This window comes from Tursiops truncatus, chromosome 4 (assembly GCF_011762595.2).
Source record: "Tursiops truncatus isolate mTurTru1 chromosome 4, mTurTru1.mat.Y, whole genome shotgun sequence".
Classification (NCBI taxonomy): domain Eukaryota; kingdom Metazoa; phylum Chordata; class Mammalia; order Artiodactyla; family Delphinidae; genus Tursiops; species Tursiops truncatus.
Genome location: NC_047037.1, coordinates 90,487,073 through 90,503,502, shown reverse-complemented (window position 1 = coordinate 90,503,502; position 16,430 = coordinate 90,487,073). Strand labels below are relative to the sequence as shown.

At 36.8% G+C, this 16,430-nt stretch overlaps 1 protein-coding gene across 2 annotated transcripts in view; it reads right to left on the bottom strand.

The window, feature by feature from the left end:
- The window catches only part of LOC109547760 (zinc finger MYM-type protein 6-like), an 834,957-nt gene that overhangs the window by 506,340 nt on the left and 312,187 nt on the right, over nt 1–16,430 (bottom strand). For both annotated transcript variants that reach the window (XM_073804273.1, XM_073804272.1), the window contains exon 3: nt 12,489–12,634. In XM_073804273.1, coding sequence (XP_073660374.1) covers nt 12,489–12,634 — 146 coding nt within the window. The remainder of the gene's footprint in view (nt 1–12,488; nt 12,635–16,430) is intronic.

Sequence of the window (16,430 nt, the reverse complement as noted above, 5' to 3'; positions counted from 1 at the left end):
AGCACTGTGCTTTGTGTATTATCTAATTAAACCCTCACCACAACCTCATAGGTAGGCATTGTTTTTAAACCTCATGTTCACACATAACTACACAGAATCTGAGGATTGGTTCCCTGCCCAACGTTACATAGTTATGAAGAGCCAAAGTCTGGAGTTTGTGCTTCAACCCCTACACCCTTCTGCCTCCTGCAAGTGAGGGCTGTGAGCTCCTAAGTACTCCGAAGAAAAAAGAGAAAGTAAAGAGACTGGATAAGGAATGAGGTGAGCTCAAGTCCCATATATCACCAGGAGGACAGGGGAACTAACAAAGGCCCTCGGCTTAGCTGTAACCTACATCCTCTGCATGGTTAGTTCTACCGTTCCACTGTTAAACTTTTTTAAGCATGTTCTTTCTTCTTTTCCCCACAGCTTTAATGAGGTATAATTAATATACAAAAAAACTGCATGTATTTAATGTACATAATTTGATGAGTTTGAACATAGGCAGAACCTGTGATACCATCACAACAATTAAGGTAATAAACATATCCATCACCTCCAAAAGTTTTGTGTCCTTCTGCTTTTGTGTATGTGTGTGTGTATGTGTGTTTGTTAAGAACACTTAATACGACATCTACACTCTTCAAAAAATTTTGTGTGCTTACCACATTTTCTTTATCAGTTTGGCCATTTGGGTTGTTTCCATGTCTTAGCTATTGTGAATAATGCTGCAATGAACATGGGAGTGCAGATATCTCTTCCAGATTTAATTTCCATTCTTTTGGCTATATACCCAGAAAAGGGGTTGCTGGTTCAGATGGTAGTCTATTTGTGATTTTTTGAGAACCCTCCATACTATTTTCCATAGTGGCTACATCATTTTATATTCCCACCAACAGTGCACAAGGGTTCCAATTTCTCAACACTTGTTACCTTTTTTGTTGTTGTTGTAATAGGCATCTTAACAGGTGTGAGGTGACATCTCATTATGTAGATAAACTCTTCAACGCAAAAATATAGGTATGTTTTTTCACAGAAGCTAAGGATTCTTTAATCATATCATATACATGCAACACATGGTTCTATATTGTAAGCACATGTCGATAAAAGGTTTACAGATATTGATTTTGGTCGTGGCCAACTTAAATAAGCCTACCATCACCATCCTTTTACCTGTATCTACAGCCTCTAAATATTGCCGGTGAGAGACACAGCAGTCTATTTACAAAAGCAAATTCTTTTGCAAGTATAGAGCAACGTCATGCCAAACAGAAGTACTCATGGTCCAAGATACTTAAACTGCCATTAACCTATAAAAAGCAAACCAAAATAGATTTGCATTAAAGCTATTATAATTCTTAACGTTTGGTGGTAAAGAGCAAAAATAGGATAAAATACCTATTTTCACATGTGATTTGAATAGTTAAGTCAGAAACAGAAAATATTGGGATATTTTCATGTCTCTGTACATTTGTTCTCATACTAAATGGCCTTCATATGCTTTTCAAAACAAACCCAAACTTTTTTCAACATCTGAGACATATAACAGTCTACTAAATAAACACTTAAGGAGACAGAGCACTATTTGCATTATTTTGGTAGAGTAGGAAAATACAATATAAAAATAGCAACTCGAGGGAAGATTAAATTTTTTACAAAGGTGCCAATAATTCACCAGTGGTCTTTGGTTTCCCCATTTGTCAACCTTGCTATCTGTGTTCTACCCTTTCTGTTATTCATACCCCTCTCCAGATGTGCATGGTATCACCAGACCAGATTTCTTCTATCACAAAGAGAAACTATCTACTTAATAAGTTGATATATGTCCCTACGTAAAAGTATTTTTAAAGATGAGTCTACAGCATGATTGCAGAGCTAAAACAAGGCAGTAGATTACTATATGTGGAATTCCTAACACAAATAGAGAGAGGAAAATCTTGCTGGTTCTCTTAAAATTATACCGTATAGATGACACCCTATAGCCTCCCCTCCCCGCAAATCAAAGCTGATTCCAAAAATATAACTTGTGGAAAAAGGATTTAAAGTGTGTAAGTTCATGAATAAACAGAATAATAGAGTCAAGTGGCTCTGGGAAGGCCTCCCCTTCCTTCAGTGGCTTCCATACACAGCTGATTGCTAGTCAAAATTCCAAAATTAGTTTCATTTTGTTGTCTTTTTTAAATGTGCATATTCCTAAGATAGCATTTTAAATTTACTAAAGCATCCAAGCAACATTTTCTAAAACACTTCTATGTGCCGGACCATGTGCTAGGTACTAAGGACACAAAGACATTTACGAAAGGAGTTCAGTAATCAGGTAGGAACCCGGGCCATGTAAGCAATTAACTAAAAGATGGTATAATAAGGGCTGTAACAGATAAATGCATGCAGAGCTGTGGGAGCATGGAGATGAGAATAATTGAGTTACCATGAAAAAGTCTCAGAAGACTTTTTATAAAAGGTGACTTTTTAACTGGATCCAAAATGAGTGTAATTTTGATCAAAGGAAGAAGACAGCAGGCATGAAGCTGCAGAGAGTTGAAAAACTCTACAAGGAGAAGAAACAGGATGTGTGCACAAAATAATCTCTATGTACACCTTCTTTTAGGTCACAGAGAAAAAGGTAACTATGTCTAAACTCACAGAACATTTATGTATCTCCCCCTGGTTAGAGCTAAAGACATATCTGTGCATTAATAAATTTATATGCTAAAATGTGAGCTATTTTCACTGAGAAAATATGTACTAACAGAGATATATGTAGAAGTAGAAATGATTAGATATGTCAGCAGACATCCAGCTAGAAACTTTTTAAATTGTGATTTTATCATTTTTCACCTAAATGAGTCCAGCTGTCTACTTACTTAATATTACTGAATGCTTACCAGTTGCCATGTGCTTTTCAAGGCACTGGGGATTCACTGAAGAATTAACCAAAGTAAACTGATTTCACAGAGCTTATAGTCCTAAGAAAGACGGAAAACAAACAAGAAACTAATATGTAATATAATTTGAAGTGTGACTAAATTGAAGAATCTTGCAAGCAGCTAAGGTGGAATTACTTGCAGAAACCAGTAGTCCTCTCAGGAAAAAGTAGAAGAGCCAGGTAAAAGGAAAATAAAGAAGCTTTTGATTTAAGGCATTAGAGACTGGCTGAAGCTTCCAGAATTCGAGGAGCCAAAATCACAGAGACACTGGAACCACAGAGAGGTGAGCAGACAATCTGTTGGCCATTTCTTCTCTCAGGCAATTCTTGGAGTGAGACTAAATGTCAAGAATTAAGTCAAGGGACTACACACCCCTCTGTGTGTGCAGGTGTCAACTGACGCTCGTTGTGTCCACATCTGAGTGATAGGGTGTGGAAAACTAAAACTAGAAAATTGTGCTATGACACACTGCTAAAAGAAACTGTCCTTTGACTCTGACCCAGGAGTCTCATGACTTCTGTTAAGGGGCAGAGAAGTCAAAAGAGCTTTGAATAATCTCATGGGACAAAAGATACAAAACCAGTGAAATGCAGGATGAATTTTTCTGTAATCTTCCACTGCTAAGGAGAGAGAAATTGTTGTTCAAGACCATCGAAAAAACAGGGGACCTAGAAAATTCCCAGGCTCTCAGTTTCTCATTTGGAACTTCTGAAGAGCTACACATAAGATATAAGGAGAACCAGAGTCTACAGAATTTCAACGATCCCTAAGTCATCTCAATCCAGTTAGGAGACAATTCTCCATGGGTCTCTTGCATTTATTCACATCTTATAAGCAGAGGAACTTACTGTCTTTGTTCCATACTATCTTTCAAGAATGTTTTTATAGTGAACAGCCATGGAGGAGAGAGACAGTGTCTTTCTCTGGAGCAAAGGGTAGGTTGTTTAAACGTTGTGGATGTATTCTAAATATGGATAGAAATCTACAGAGATCTATAGATCCATTCAGGTTATTCTTCTTGAGTGATCGTTGGCAGTTTTTATCATTCAAGAAATTTGTCCATTTTATATAAATTGTTGAACTCACGTGCACTGAATTCTTTACAGTAGTCTCTGCTTATTCTTTTAATGTCTACAAGGTTTGGGGTAACGTACCCCTTTTCATTCCAATATTTACAATTTGTGTTGTCTCTCATTTTACTTGGTTAATCTGACTAAAGGTTCATCAATTTTACTGTCATTTTCAAGAAACTGGCTTTTGCTTACTATGCTTTTCTCTCATATGTTTCTGTTTTTAATTTCATTGCCTTCTGCTCTGTTATTATTTCTTCTATGATATTTGCTTTGGGCTTAATTTTCTCTTTTTTTTTTTTTCTAGTCTCCTGAAGTGGAATCTTAAATTGTTGATTTAAAACTTCGCTTTTCAGCAACCTAAGTGTCCATTGACAGATGAATGGATAAAGATGTGGCCCATATATACAATGGAATATTACTCAGACATAAAAAGAAACAAAATTGAGTTATTTGTAGTGAGGTGGATGGACCTAGAGTCTGTCGTACAGAGTGAAGTCAGTCAGAAAGAGAAAAACAAATACCGTATGCTAAACATATACATGGAATCTAAAAAAAAAAAAAATAGTTCTGATCAACCTAGTTGCAGGGCAGTAATAAAGATGCAGATGTAGAGAATGGATTTGAGGACACGGGGAGGGGGAAGGGTAAGGTGGGACGAAGTGAGAGAGTGGCACGGACATATATACACTACCAAATGTAAAACAGCTAGTAGGAAGCAGCCGCGTAGCACAGGGAGATCAGCTGGGTGCTTTGTGACCACCTAGAGGGGTGGGATAGGGAGGGTGGGAGGGAGGCGCAAGAGGGAGGGAATATGGGGATATATGTATACATATAGCTGACTCACTGTTATACAGCAGAAACTAACACAACATTGTAAAGCAATTATACTCCAATAAAGATGTTAAAAAAATTGGAGGTTTAAACTTTGGACCACATTACTTTTGAGGGACCCCTCCTGTTCCCTTTCAGTTATGGTTGTTTTGTTAAACTATTCTAAAAAAGCATGGCAAAATTTAATACATTCTTTGTTTAGGGTTTCAACATGACTCACTATTTTCTGAGCATTCCATCTTTTAAACTGTTTTATTATAAAATATACTCAAAGAGAATAATGTCTAAGAAGACACTTTGAATAATAAAATGAACACCTGTGTATTCACCACCTAACTTAATTAATTATTATCAGTCCCTTGTAGCTATTTCTCTGGATTTTATTAATAATCCCTGTGCTTTTCCTCATTGTTTCATCTCATGTGTATGTATCCCTAAGAAATATAGCTCCACTTGCCTGTTTTCTAAATGTGTAAACTGGAATATTTTACGTATCTGTGGCTTTTTTTGTTTTGGCTCAATGTTAATATTTTTTGAGATTCATGCATATTGATGCATATTATCTGTGGTTTGTTCATTTTCTTTGCTGTATACTATTCCATTTTGTGACTACATCATGATGTCTGGTAGGGAAAGTTCTGTTTTGCTTTTGTTCAGGATCATCTTAGCTCTTTGCATTTCCATATAAATGTAGAATTCACTTGTCCAATTCCATGAAAATCCCCATAGGGAGTCTGGATGAAATTACATGTAATCCATAGGACCATTTTGGAGGAATTAACATCTTAATGATACTAACTCTTCCTATCCATGAACAAGTTATAGCTCACCATGTATTTAGATCTTCCTTACTGTATTTCAACAAAATTTTATAATGGTCTTCATAAATGTTGTCGACAAATAATAAACAATCTATAATAGGAAAAAAATCCTTGTAAAGCAACTGTACTCCAATAAATATTAATTAATTTTAAAAATAAATTAAAAAAAATAAAATTTTGCTTTTCAAATAAAAAGCATTAAAAGCTATAAATTTAACTCTAAACTTCTTTAGCTACATCCCACAAATTTTGACACATAGAACTTTTATTTTCATTTGATTCAAAACATGCTTGAATTTCCCTTGTGACATTCTCTTTGAACCGTGGGCTATTTTGAAGTGTTTATTTTCAAATATTTGGAAATCTTTCAGATATCTTACTGTTGCTGGTTTCTAGTTTAAATCCCATTTGATTTGAGACCAAACCTTAAATGATTTTGATTCTTTATTGGTCTATCTTGAATAATATCTATCTTGGTGAAAGTTCCATATGCTCTTGCGAAAAACATATATTCTACTGCTGTGATTTGAAGTGTTTTTTATGTATCTAACAGATCCATTTGGTAAATAGTGTTGTTGAAATCCTCTGTTTCCTTACCAACTTTCTATTTGTTTAATCTAACACTTAAAGTTGAAGTCTCTAACTCTACTTGTAGATTTATTTTTCTTATCAGTTCTGTCTGTTTTATTTCATATACTTTAAGCTCTGTTGTTAGGTGCATACATATTTAAGATTACTATTCTTTTATTGAATTGTCCCTTTTATCACTATGAATACTGTCCTAGTACTATTCCTTATTCTGAAGTCCACTTTGTCTGACATTAATATAGACACTTTAGTTTTCTTTTGATTAATGGTTCCACACTATATTATTTTCATATTTTTACTTTAATCTATTTCATTATATTTAAAATAGATCTTGTTGTCAGGACACAGTTGGGTGCTACTTTTTTATCCAATCTGAAAATCTCTAATTTTTATTTGGTATATTTTCACAGTTTAAATTTAATGTAATTATTTAAATGATTGGTTTTAAATCTACTAACATCTCCAATTTGGGGTTATTATTTAAAAGTTTTACACATCCTAATGACTGCCGTAGAGTTTACAATATTCACATTTAATTAATCATGCACTATAAGGAACTTATAACATTGTAATTTAAATTCCTTTCCTATCCTTTGTGCTATTATTGGCATGCATTTTACTTTATATATACCATAAACATGTAATACTTTGATATAATGTTTGCTTTTCATAGCTATCTTTACAGAAATTCAAAATAAGAAAACTAAATTTTAAATTTTCCTTCATGAATGCCATTTCCAGCACTCTTTCTTTGTGTAGATCCTAGTTATTGTCTGGTATCTTAGTCCTTATTTTTGAAGAACTTCCTTTAAGGAATAAATAATAGATATGCTTGTAAGGAATTCTCTTAGTTCTTGTTTTTTTCTGCAAGTATTTATTTCTCCTTCAAGTCTATAAAATATTTTCTTTTGAGTATGAAATCTGGGCTGACGGGTTTTGTTGTTGTTGTTCCAGCACTTTAAGATGTTACTCCCTTGTCTCTAGATTTCATAGTTCATGATAAGAAGTCTGTTCCAATCCTTATTTTTGTTTCTTTGTATACAATGTACACTTTTTATCTGGCAGCCTTCAAGATTTTCTCTTTATCTTCAGGTTCCAGAAGTTTGAACAGTTATGTTTCTAGGTGTGTTTGGAAGTATGGTATTCTCTGAGCTTCATAGATCTATAGTTCTTATAATTTACTGCTTTTGAAAAATTCTTGGTCATTATCTATTCAAACATTTCTTCTGCTCAGTCTCTCTTCTCTATGATTCCAATTCCATTTATTTTATACCATTTACTATTGTCCCTTAGGTCTTAGAAGAACCGTTATGGTTTTTTGTTTCATGCTTGTCAGTTTGGAAAACTTCCCTTGACCTATCTCCAACTTTACTGTTTTTTTTTTTTTTTTTTTACTGTATTGATTGTACTGATAAATTCATCAAAGGCATTCATCTCTTCGATAACCATGCTTTTAATTTCTTCCATTTCCATTTGGTTCTTTATCATAGTTTCCATCTCTCAGCTGAGATTCCATATCTATTCATGCATATTGTCCACTTTTTCCTCCAGAATCTTTGTCACATTATTCAGCTATTTTAAATCTAAAATATGAATCATATTTGATCTGGTTCTGTTGATTGTTTTGTCTCTTGACAGTGTATTGTTGCTTTTTTTCCCCCTTGCTTCTTTGTATGCTCTGCATTTTAGCTGAAAGCTGAATATCTTGTGTGGAAGAGTAGAGATGACTGTAAATAGTATTTATGCCTGGAAATAGGCATGCTTTTTCTCTTTGGATTATAAGAGTTTGTGTCAGTCTAGTCAGGAATTGAGCTGAGTCTTTTTTTGTTGTTGTTGTTATTTTGGCTTCTATGGTTACCCTCAGGGCACCACAAAATTCTCTTGTTTTAACTTGTACTTAGAGTGAGGAATACTTTTTCAGAAGATTTTTTCTCAAGGGCTGCTCGCCTCTCAGTTTTAGGTTTTTCCTTTGTGCCTGAGAAAAGATCTCTCTCTTCACTTTGCCCTTCTCCCAGCATTATACATATGACAACTGCTATGGGTCACTTGCCAGCCTGATAAAGAAGAATGGAAGAGGGGGAACAGGGAATCATTTTCTGTTGTTCTGGTTCAACCTCAATCTGAGGAAGGCACTGTGTGTCCAGATCTTGGATATGAGGCCTTTTTTGTGGTCATACTCCTCCCCCAAAGGTAGAGCTCTAAGTGGTCTAGGCTCAGGGTGTTTTTCTGTCCCTCCCCTAAGGGCAGATGGTGTTTTGTTATTTCCTTCACCTAATTGCAATGCATGTTCACTTCTGGCCTGAGGGTGACAATATCTGCTGTCCTTCCCACATCAGCTTAAGCTTTTACCCCATAAAGAAGGTAAGAGAGAAGGTTCTAGGTGAGGCTTTACACCTTTTCCACAAGAGCTGTTGTTCTCCTCTCCCATACCTTCACCAAAATAGAGGCTTTCTCAGGTCTCCAACCCAGCCCCTAATCTCTCTTATAAGTACATACATAGTCTGTGGAGAAGATCGTGTACATATGGGCAATTTCTCCTTGTGACTGCAGCTCCCAAGAGAGTCTATACACTCATGCCGGTCCACAGTCTGAAGTAACTCGTCAGAAATTTTAGCTGAATTCTCATGAACAGCTTGCGTGGGGTTTAGCATTTACCCCAGGAAAGAAATTGCTCATATTTTGCTTCTCCTTCCAGAAGAATGTTTTTCTTTAGATTTTGAGTTAGTTGACTGCTCTACAACCTCAGCTCTCTGATAAATTCAAGGACAACTATTAATTTGCAGATTATCTCTCTTTTTCATTGTAAGGGTAGTAATGATGCTCTTTCCAGCTTTCTACATCCTAAGTAAAAGCCAGATCATCACTTTCTCTCTTTTATTTTAACCACTGAAATACACAGTTCCTTTGTATATTGAGGAAATATACTCATTCCTGCCCATTTTTATAGCACTAGCTTTTTCAAAATTTATGCATTACTACAAGAATTAGTCTAATAATGACAAAATTATGTGTGGGGAATAATCTAACACTTATTGAAATGTTGAGCCCATACCTGTGGATTTACTCTATGAAAATACTTCAGTCCGCTGGCATGTACGGCTTCTATTATGGTCATATACAAACAGATGGCACAGAAGTGTCAGTTCTCACATCATAAACTCATGGAGTGACAGACAAGTTAATGAAACACGTCCTTTTTTCTGATATTAATTGCACCACCATATGATAAAAGACTTTAAAATTAAGCTTTATAAGATTCTGTTTGCCATGGCAAATTATTTACTTGGAAGAAAGTTGTCTTTCAATGAATTTCATCAAATTAACTAGAAGTAAAGAAATTAAATTAGCAAGTACTCTTAAGTTAATATCAGTTTATGTCCTAAATAGTAAATAAGTAACTCATATTTGGCCTAAGTAGTAGCTCATGGGATTTAACCTATAAAGATTAGGTGCATTTAGTCTGAATAAATAAGCTTGGAAAAAAATTCTTCTTGAAAATCTTGGAAAATAGAGGGTTTTGGGGGAAATTTGTTAAGCACAGGTCAATTTCCTACCAGATAAAAAGGCATGTTTATAATTAATCTGATGGTGATAAAAAGGCTTTTAATTAGATTTCCAATGCAAAATGGGAAAGGATAGGTTTGGAGTCAAACACAGAAGAGTTGAGCCATCTGCTGTCAACCAGCTCTTGCCAACATCTGATTTGCAAGTTAAATTATTCCAGCTGATGACATATGACATTTCTTTCTTCTTTTTAATATCTTACTCAAAATGAGTTTGCTGCTCTGCCACTTGATTAAATATTAAATGCTCTCAAATGCTGAGGTTGGACTTTCAGAAGTCATAGCCGTTGCCATAATGTTCCTCAGTAAACAAATCTAACTAAAGAAACATAGATCTGAGTTGCTGGCTCATGTATTATTGTTCTGTGACATGATTTTGAGTTAGAGAAATTTGACCTCTGAGATATTCACATTTGGAATTTACAAACTCAGAAGTTTCTTCACAGTTTTAGGGTAATGAGGCAGAGGAAACAAGAGTCACCTCTCTAGGTTTTGATCCATATTTGAGCAAAAAGGGAAAATGGTTTAAAGAAGTCAAATCCTATCTGAACTCATTGCTTCATCTCTAGCATGATGAGTTTATCACCCGGCAAAAGAGTTGAGACTTATACTGCAGAAGCTCTCAAAAATTTAAACCATAAAAACACTGCAGAACAATGTGTTCTTATTCCCTATGGCCTAAAGCTGAAAAATTCTGTTTCCCTCAAGGTTTTAGGCTTATTAATAGCTACAGTTTTGCCTTCAGAATTATTGATCCAAACTGCCTTGAATTAAGGCCACAGCTTTTTCCCAACTTTTCAATCACTTAGCCTCCACAGAAATCTCCATAAACAATTTTATCATAACCTAACTAAATCAACCTATGTATGCCAATAACTAGAATGCAAAGTGTGTGTGTGTGTGTGTATTTGACAAGATACCGATTTATATATCATAAAGATAAAACCATGGAGAGAAATTGGTTTTGTGGTAAAGAAGGTGAATATTCATTTCCTGAAGGAAAGCCCAAACCATTGGCATATGAATTCCTGACAGAAAATGAGCACCCTCAGCCAGTCAGGACACAGATTTCTCTACCGGTGAACCACGTGTTCACCTGTAAGGCAAGGACTTGAGGCGATTATATTGGAAGTGATGGCGCCTATGGATCACAGTTTTCGTCCCAGTTGCTTGTGCCCCCTATGCACTCATAAATCTTTAATCATGACTATCTAACTTACAGCTACCAATGGCAGTTTTCTTTAGAAAAGACTTAGTCTCCTGGCATACTTGCAACATTTCTTTTCAGATTCTGTGCATTCTATCATTACAAAATCAAATTTTAACACCTTTTTCTTAATATATTCATCTGATATAAAGCAAAGACTTTATAGCTTCCCTAAAACGAGGCAACATATCTTAAAATTTCCATTACTGTTTGATCACAAGAGGATGTAAAAGTTATGTAATCAGCAAATCAGTAACAACTTAGGTGGATGAATAAACACAAGCAAAATAAAACGCTAGTGGAACATGAATGGTCATTGTGGGTTTTCCTGTGGAGCCAAAGATGGTGCTTAGCAATTGGGATTTTAGAGAAAATGAATGGCAAGACCACTAACAAATGTGAACATAAGCTGGTTTAGAGTGCCTTGGTCCCGGAGGCCCCTGCCCGTGTTGAGACTCAACCCTTCCATTGCTGGATTGTGGCAAGAGGCAGAAATGCCTTAAGCAATAAGGGGTAGGAGGAAACTTGAGAGACTCAGGAAAGTTGCTATATATAACAGGTCCATCCAAAATCATTTTATATTTTAATAGAAGATATGGCTATATGTTGTACAATGCTGAATGTTAGTCCTGGTCTATAGATTTGCTTCCAACATTCTCAACACTGGATTTTTCTAACTCTTATGGTTTCAGAAAATGAACCCTCAGAGTTCTAAAGGATATGCTAAATCCTGAAGTTAACTCTAGCATGTCTCTTCATACCACCAACTTCGATAAAGCACAGAAAAACTGTGTACTTATTCAAGGAGGAATGAATGTAGGCTGTGTTTGTGTACGTGCATACACTGGTACTGGCAGGTAAAATTTGAGCACCTAATAGTTCCAAGTGCTTAAATATGTAATTCAAATACTTCAGCATTACCAGCCCTTGAACACAGCTATTGTCACATTAATAGTAAAGCCTTATTTCCTGTATTTAACTCCCACCTTTACTCACAGGTATTCCGGATGCCTATCAGATCCCCTCTAGTGTTCTGAGCATTCCTGAAGAGTGTTTGTCATGTGCTCATGAAGCAGGGGCCACATAACACCTGTCATGCTCTTACTGTGTTTTACTCTCCTACCTTTTTATTGCTCTCTGTACATAAGATTCCTTGAATGCGTATTGGATGCTGCTGTCGTTGTTTTGACGACACTGCTTTATAAATTGTACGGTTTCTGCTGCTGTCTGACCAGGACTTCAGGTGCCAAATCCTCTCTGTGATGAAGAAGAAATGCTCCATTCCTCAACAACGTGCAGCACTCTGTCACCAAGGCCACAAGGTACCACTACTTTTGCCCTGTCTCAAAAAGTTGGTCTACTTTGCCTTTAACCACTACTTGATAACTATTTCTCTCAAACTCGAAGCAATTCTGGAAGACAGTGAACTGAATGGCCCACAACAGGATGTGACTCAGGGTGGACCATGAGTGTCCACCCTCCTGCACATCATGACTTACCTCAACAAGGCCAATTCGAATCCTTCTCAGGGATGGATAAGGCTGCTGAAGAAGAGATGGTTTTCTCTCCTTCTGTGAGGTCGTATTATTTGAGGACCAACTAATTCTGCAGTTTCCAGGAGCCACTGACACCACATGGAGACAGCCTGAGAATAAAGCCAAGAAGAGGCAAGCAGAGCATGATTTAGAGCTGTGCCCTACACCAGAGCAGCCACCGGCCACATGTGGCTTTACACTTGAAGTCATTAAAATTAAGTTAACACATTCATTTCCTCAGTTGCTATTAGCCACACTTCAAGTGCTTAATAGTCACAGAGGCTATCATATTGGACAGTTTAGATATAAAACATTTCTGTAAACACAGAGCATTTTACTGAACAGCATAATCTAGAGGAAGAAATAGAGCCCTAATTTCATCCTTTAAATATCTGCATCCCACCTCGCCCTAAGCTGGATCCACCTTAAATTCCATTTTGGTTTAAGCTAAAATAATGAAAGCTGTTTAAGTTATATTTCTGGCCTTTGAAAAATGTATGAGAAGAAACTAACCCTCAAGCCTATTCCCCAGAGACAGTCAGGAAACACACAACAGCCTTCTCACATTTTCCCAATTTCTTCCCATGACCTTTCCTGACAAGACTGAACTTCACTCTCTCCTTCGGAAAACACACACACACACACACACACACACACACATCCCATTAAAAGAGACCTGGGGGCAGAGGTTTGGTAGGTGTTACCACAAAGCCAGCTTTTACTTCCAAAGAGAAACAAAGCCAGACATTAGTTAGAGTGATAACAGATTTTATTCAGTAAATACTGACAGTAGGGGAAAGAGCTGAGCTCCATTCTGATTTGCACAGTGGTGACTGGGATTTTAAAGGCAGAATGACGGTGTAGAAAAGGGAAGCGAGCAGGGACTCAAAATTACCAAGGGCTGATTGGTGTAAACATGATTAGGCCAGCCAGCTGACTCTGCTACCTGGCAATTCTTAAAGTTAGGATCCTATCTTCCCAGAGTGTAGGAGATAGAGCCCCTGGCCTTCCTGATTATTACATTTCAAAGGAATGTTTTTCAGGTCCTTGAGAAAGACACTTCTGAGTTATGGAAGATACATCTACATCTTAAAGGTTCAGAGGAAGGATTCACAATTGCAAGACTTTCTTAGTAGATGCTCTAAGAAGAGACCTGGTGTTGGCTAGAACAAACAGTAAATTCTTCTGACATCCCTGAGCTTTTCAAAACAAGAACTCCAAAGGGGGCTCGTTGTCCCAGGGACACGAGGTCTTAGGCTGCTAGAAGCCATGTTAAAGTTTGGCCAAGTCTCTGAGGGCCGGGGTTTGAATGGTGTTTTCGAGCCGAGAGTTCTTTGCAATTCTCACTACCTAGATTTTTCCAGAATGCACAGCCAAACATAAATTATGTAATTTAATCCATAAAATAATCATCTGATGTAAATGTCATTATCCCCATTTTACAGATAAGGGAATCAAAGTTCAGAGGACTTAAATCACTTGTCCAGGTCACATACTAAAACGTTAAAAAGCATACTGAAACCCAGATTTCTCTGACTAAAGACTGTTTTTCTTCACATCATCCACAACTCTGTCTCCCTACTGGTCTCCCTAATTTTTCATACATGTTTCAGTAACAGTTTTTACAGAAATGCCCTTGCCTTTAAATGACAAAGCCCATAAGATATCAATAGGGAAAAATATATCACAAAATGCCAGGAACTTGTGATTAACAGGAAGCAGGTGTACAAACAGAAAGTGTACAACTCACATCCATTGTCATCTCTGCAAATGGCATGGTCCCAAAGTTGCTGAAGGGGGAAATTTGATTATCTTTTCTTCCCCTGAAGGCTGATAAATCGAATTCAGCCTGCTATTGTTCCAGATACAGCCTGAATCTTCCATAGGATTTTAATCAGCAGCAGAATTATGTAGCATATGGGAGCTATTTGGCTGAAAGGAGACTCCAACTGTTACTGGTACATCCTCCCAACATGAAAGGAAAATAATAATATGGAATAATCGGACTCTCTTATCTATGCAACAGCTTCCCTCTGAGAAACTCCATGGTTTACTGTACTCCATCTTCCCAACATGCTGTTTGGTGGGTCAGAGAACTACTTGACTATAATCCTGGATGCTTACTGGCTGATTCCACCAACATGTTCATCTCTTCCATAGCTCTCTCTCTATCTCCATCTATAAATCTTATTTCCTCTCACCTTTCAATCTCTTCTGTTCTCTAATGATTAACTTTCACCCATTCCTCCCCATCTACACTACCCTGCCCTTCATTCCTCTTTCTTGCTACTAATTTCTTCCTTTTCCACCCTTATTCTGTAAAAAGCCTAAATGGGAGCACAGGATTCATACGTGATCAAGTCTATAGTTCAATTACATCATCCTATTATACTACAATGATGGTCAAATGTAGAGGTCACTTCACTTATTCACTCCCTTAGCCACCAAAACTTTATTGAATGTGTTTGTTTCAAGATTCAAAGGTAACACATGGTCCTTTCCTTCAAACATGGAAGACAAACAAATGACAATGACAGGCAATGACAATACAACGTGAAGTGTCATCATTTTATTGAGCCCACTAATGTATAGGAAAAACAAAGAAGGTTAGCAGCATGGTCTCTACGGTTGCTGGCACTGGTCCCTAGAGCTTTTATTTTTGTTTTTGTTCTGTTTTTTAACATCTTTATTGGAGTATAATTGCTTTACAATGGTGTGTTAGTTTCTGCTTTATAACAAAGTGAATCAGTTATACACATACATATGTTCCCATATCTCTTCCCTCTGGCATCTCCCTCCCTCCCTCCCTCCCTATGCCACCCCTCTAGGTGGTCACAAAGCACCGAGCTGATCTCCCTGTGCTATGTGGCTGCTTCCCACTAGCTATCTATTTTATGTTTGGTAGTGTATATATGTTAGATCTGGTTCCAGAGCCAGGCTCAGAAACCAAATATCAGGCTTCTTTTTAACCTCCCTCTCCCCTTTCTTGACCTTTCTTGACATGCCTCAACCTCTACTCACTCAGAAAGGTTATGAAAGATATTATCAGGGATTGTTTAACGCTCTTACACACACCTGAGAATGACATTGACCAAGCTCACCTGTTAATTCGGCATTTTAAGTAACCCAGGAGTCAAATCTAAAGCTCTTGGCATATATATTTTCCTATAGCAGGAAATGCAAAGAATAAGCCACTGGTGCTATTGGGAAGCAAAACAAGATTTTGAAATAAAGTGTCAAGACCCTCTTGACATCCCTGTACTTGTCCAAAATGTGAATTCCATAGTGGGGAGCTAGTAAATGTCATTTTTAAGCCCTCAGATACAAGATAGACTTTATCAGATGGCAGAGAGAAGAATGGTTGAAAAAGAATTGGCCAAGAATGACACACTCTTTCAGTCCTGGACCATGTCAGAAGATGTGATTTCCTTCTTCTGTCCCTAGATCTAGTTACCCAACAAAAACTCAGCTTCTAGGAGTGATGGGAGGTGATTTCTTTACTAAGGTATTGCCATCAAAGTTCTCAAGCCATGAAAAGGAATGCCTAAAGTAATGGGTGCTTGCAAAAGAAAACCTATACTGATTTTGTACAAGGGTGGGAATTCAGTAAAAGAGAATTTTTCCTTCAGAAGGAATAATGAAAAACAAACAAACAAAAACTCTTCCATTACCATCAAACCCTAGGAAGAATCAGGCAACAGAACAATTCTGAGTGTCTCAGATAAGAACTGAAAATGATTCTAATCCCTTGGAACCCTGAGAAGAGTGGTAATGTTGAGGTTTTACACTGAGTGTAAAAATTAAGTAGTAAATGGGCTCAGGATAAGACTGTAATATACCATTAACTTTTTAAAAGTATATTGAAGATAACTTTTTTTCTCTTCTTCTTTGTTCCTAGGACAAAAT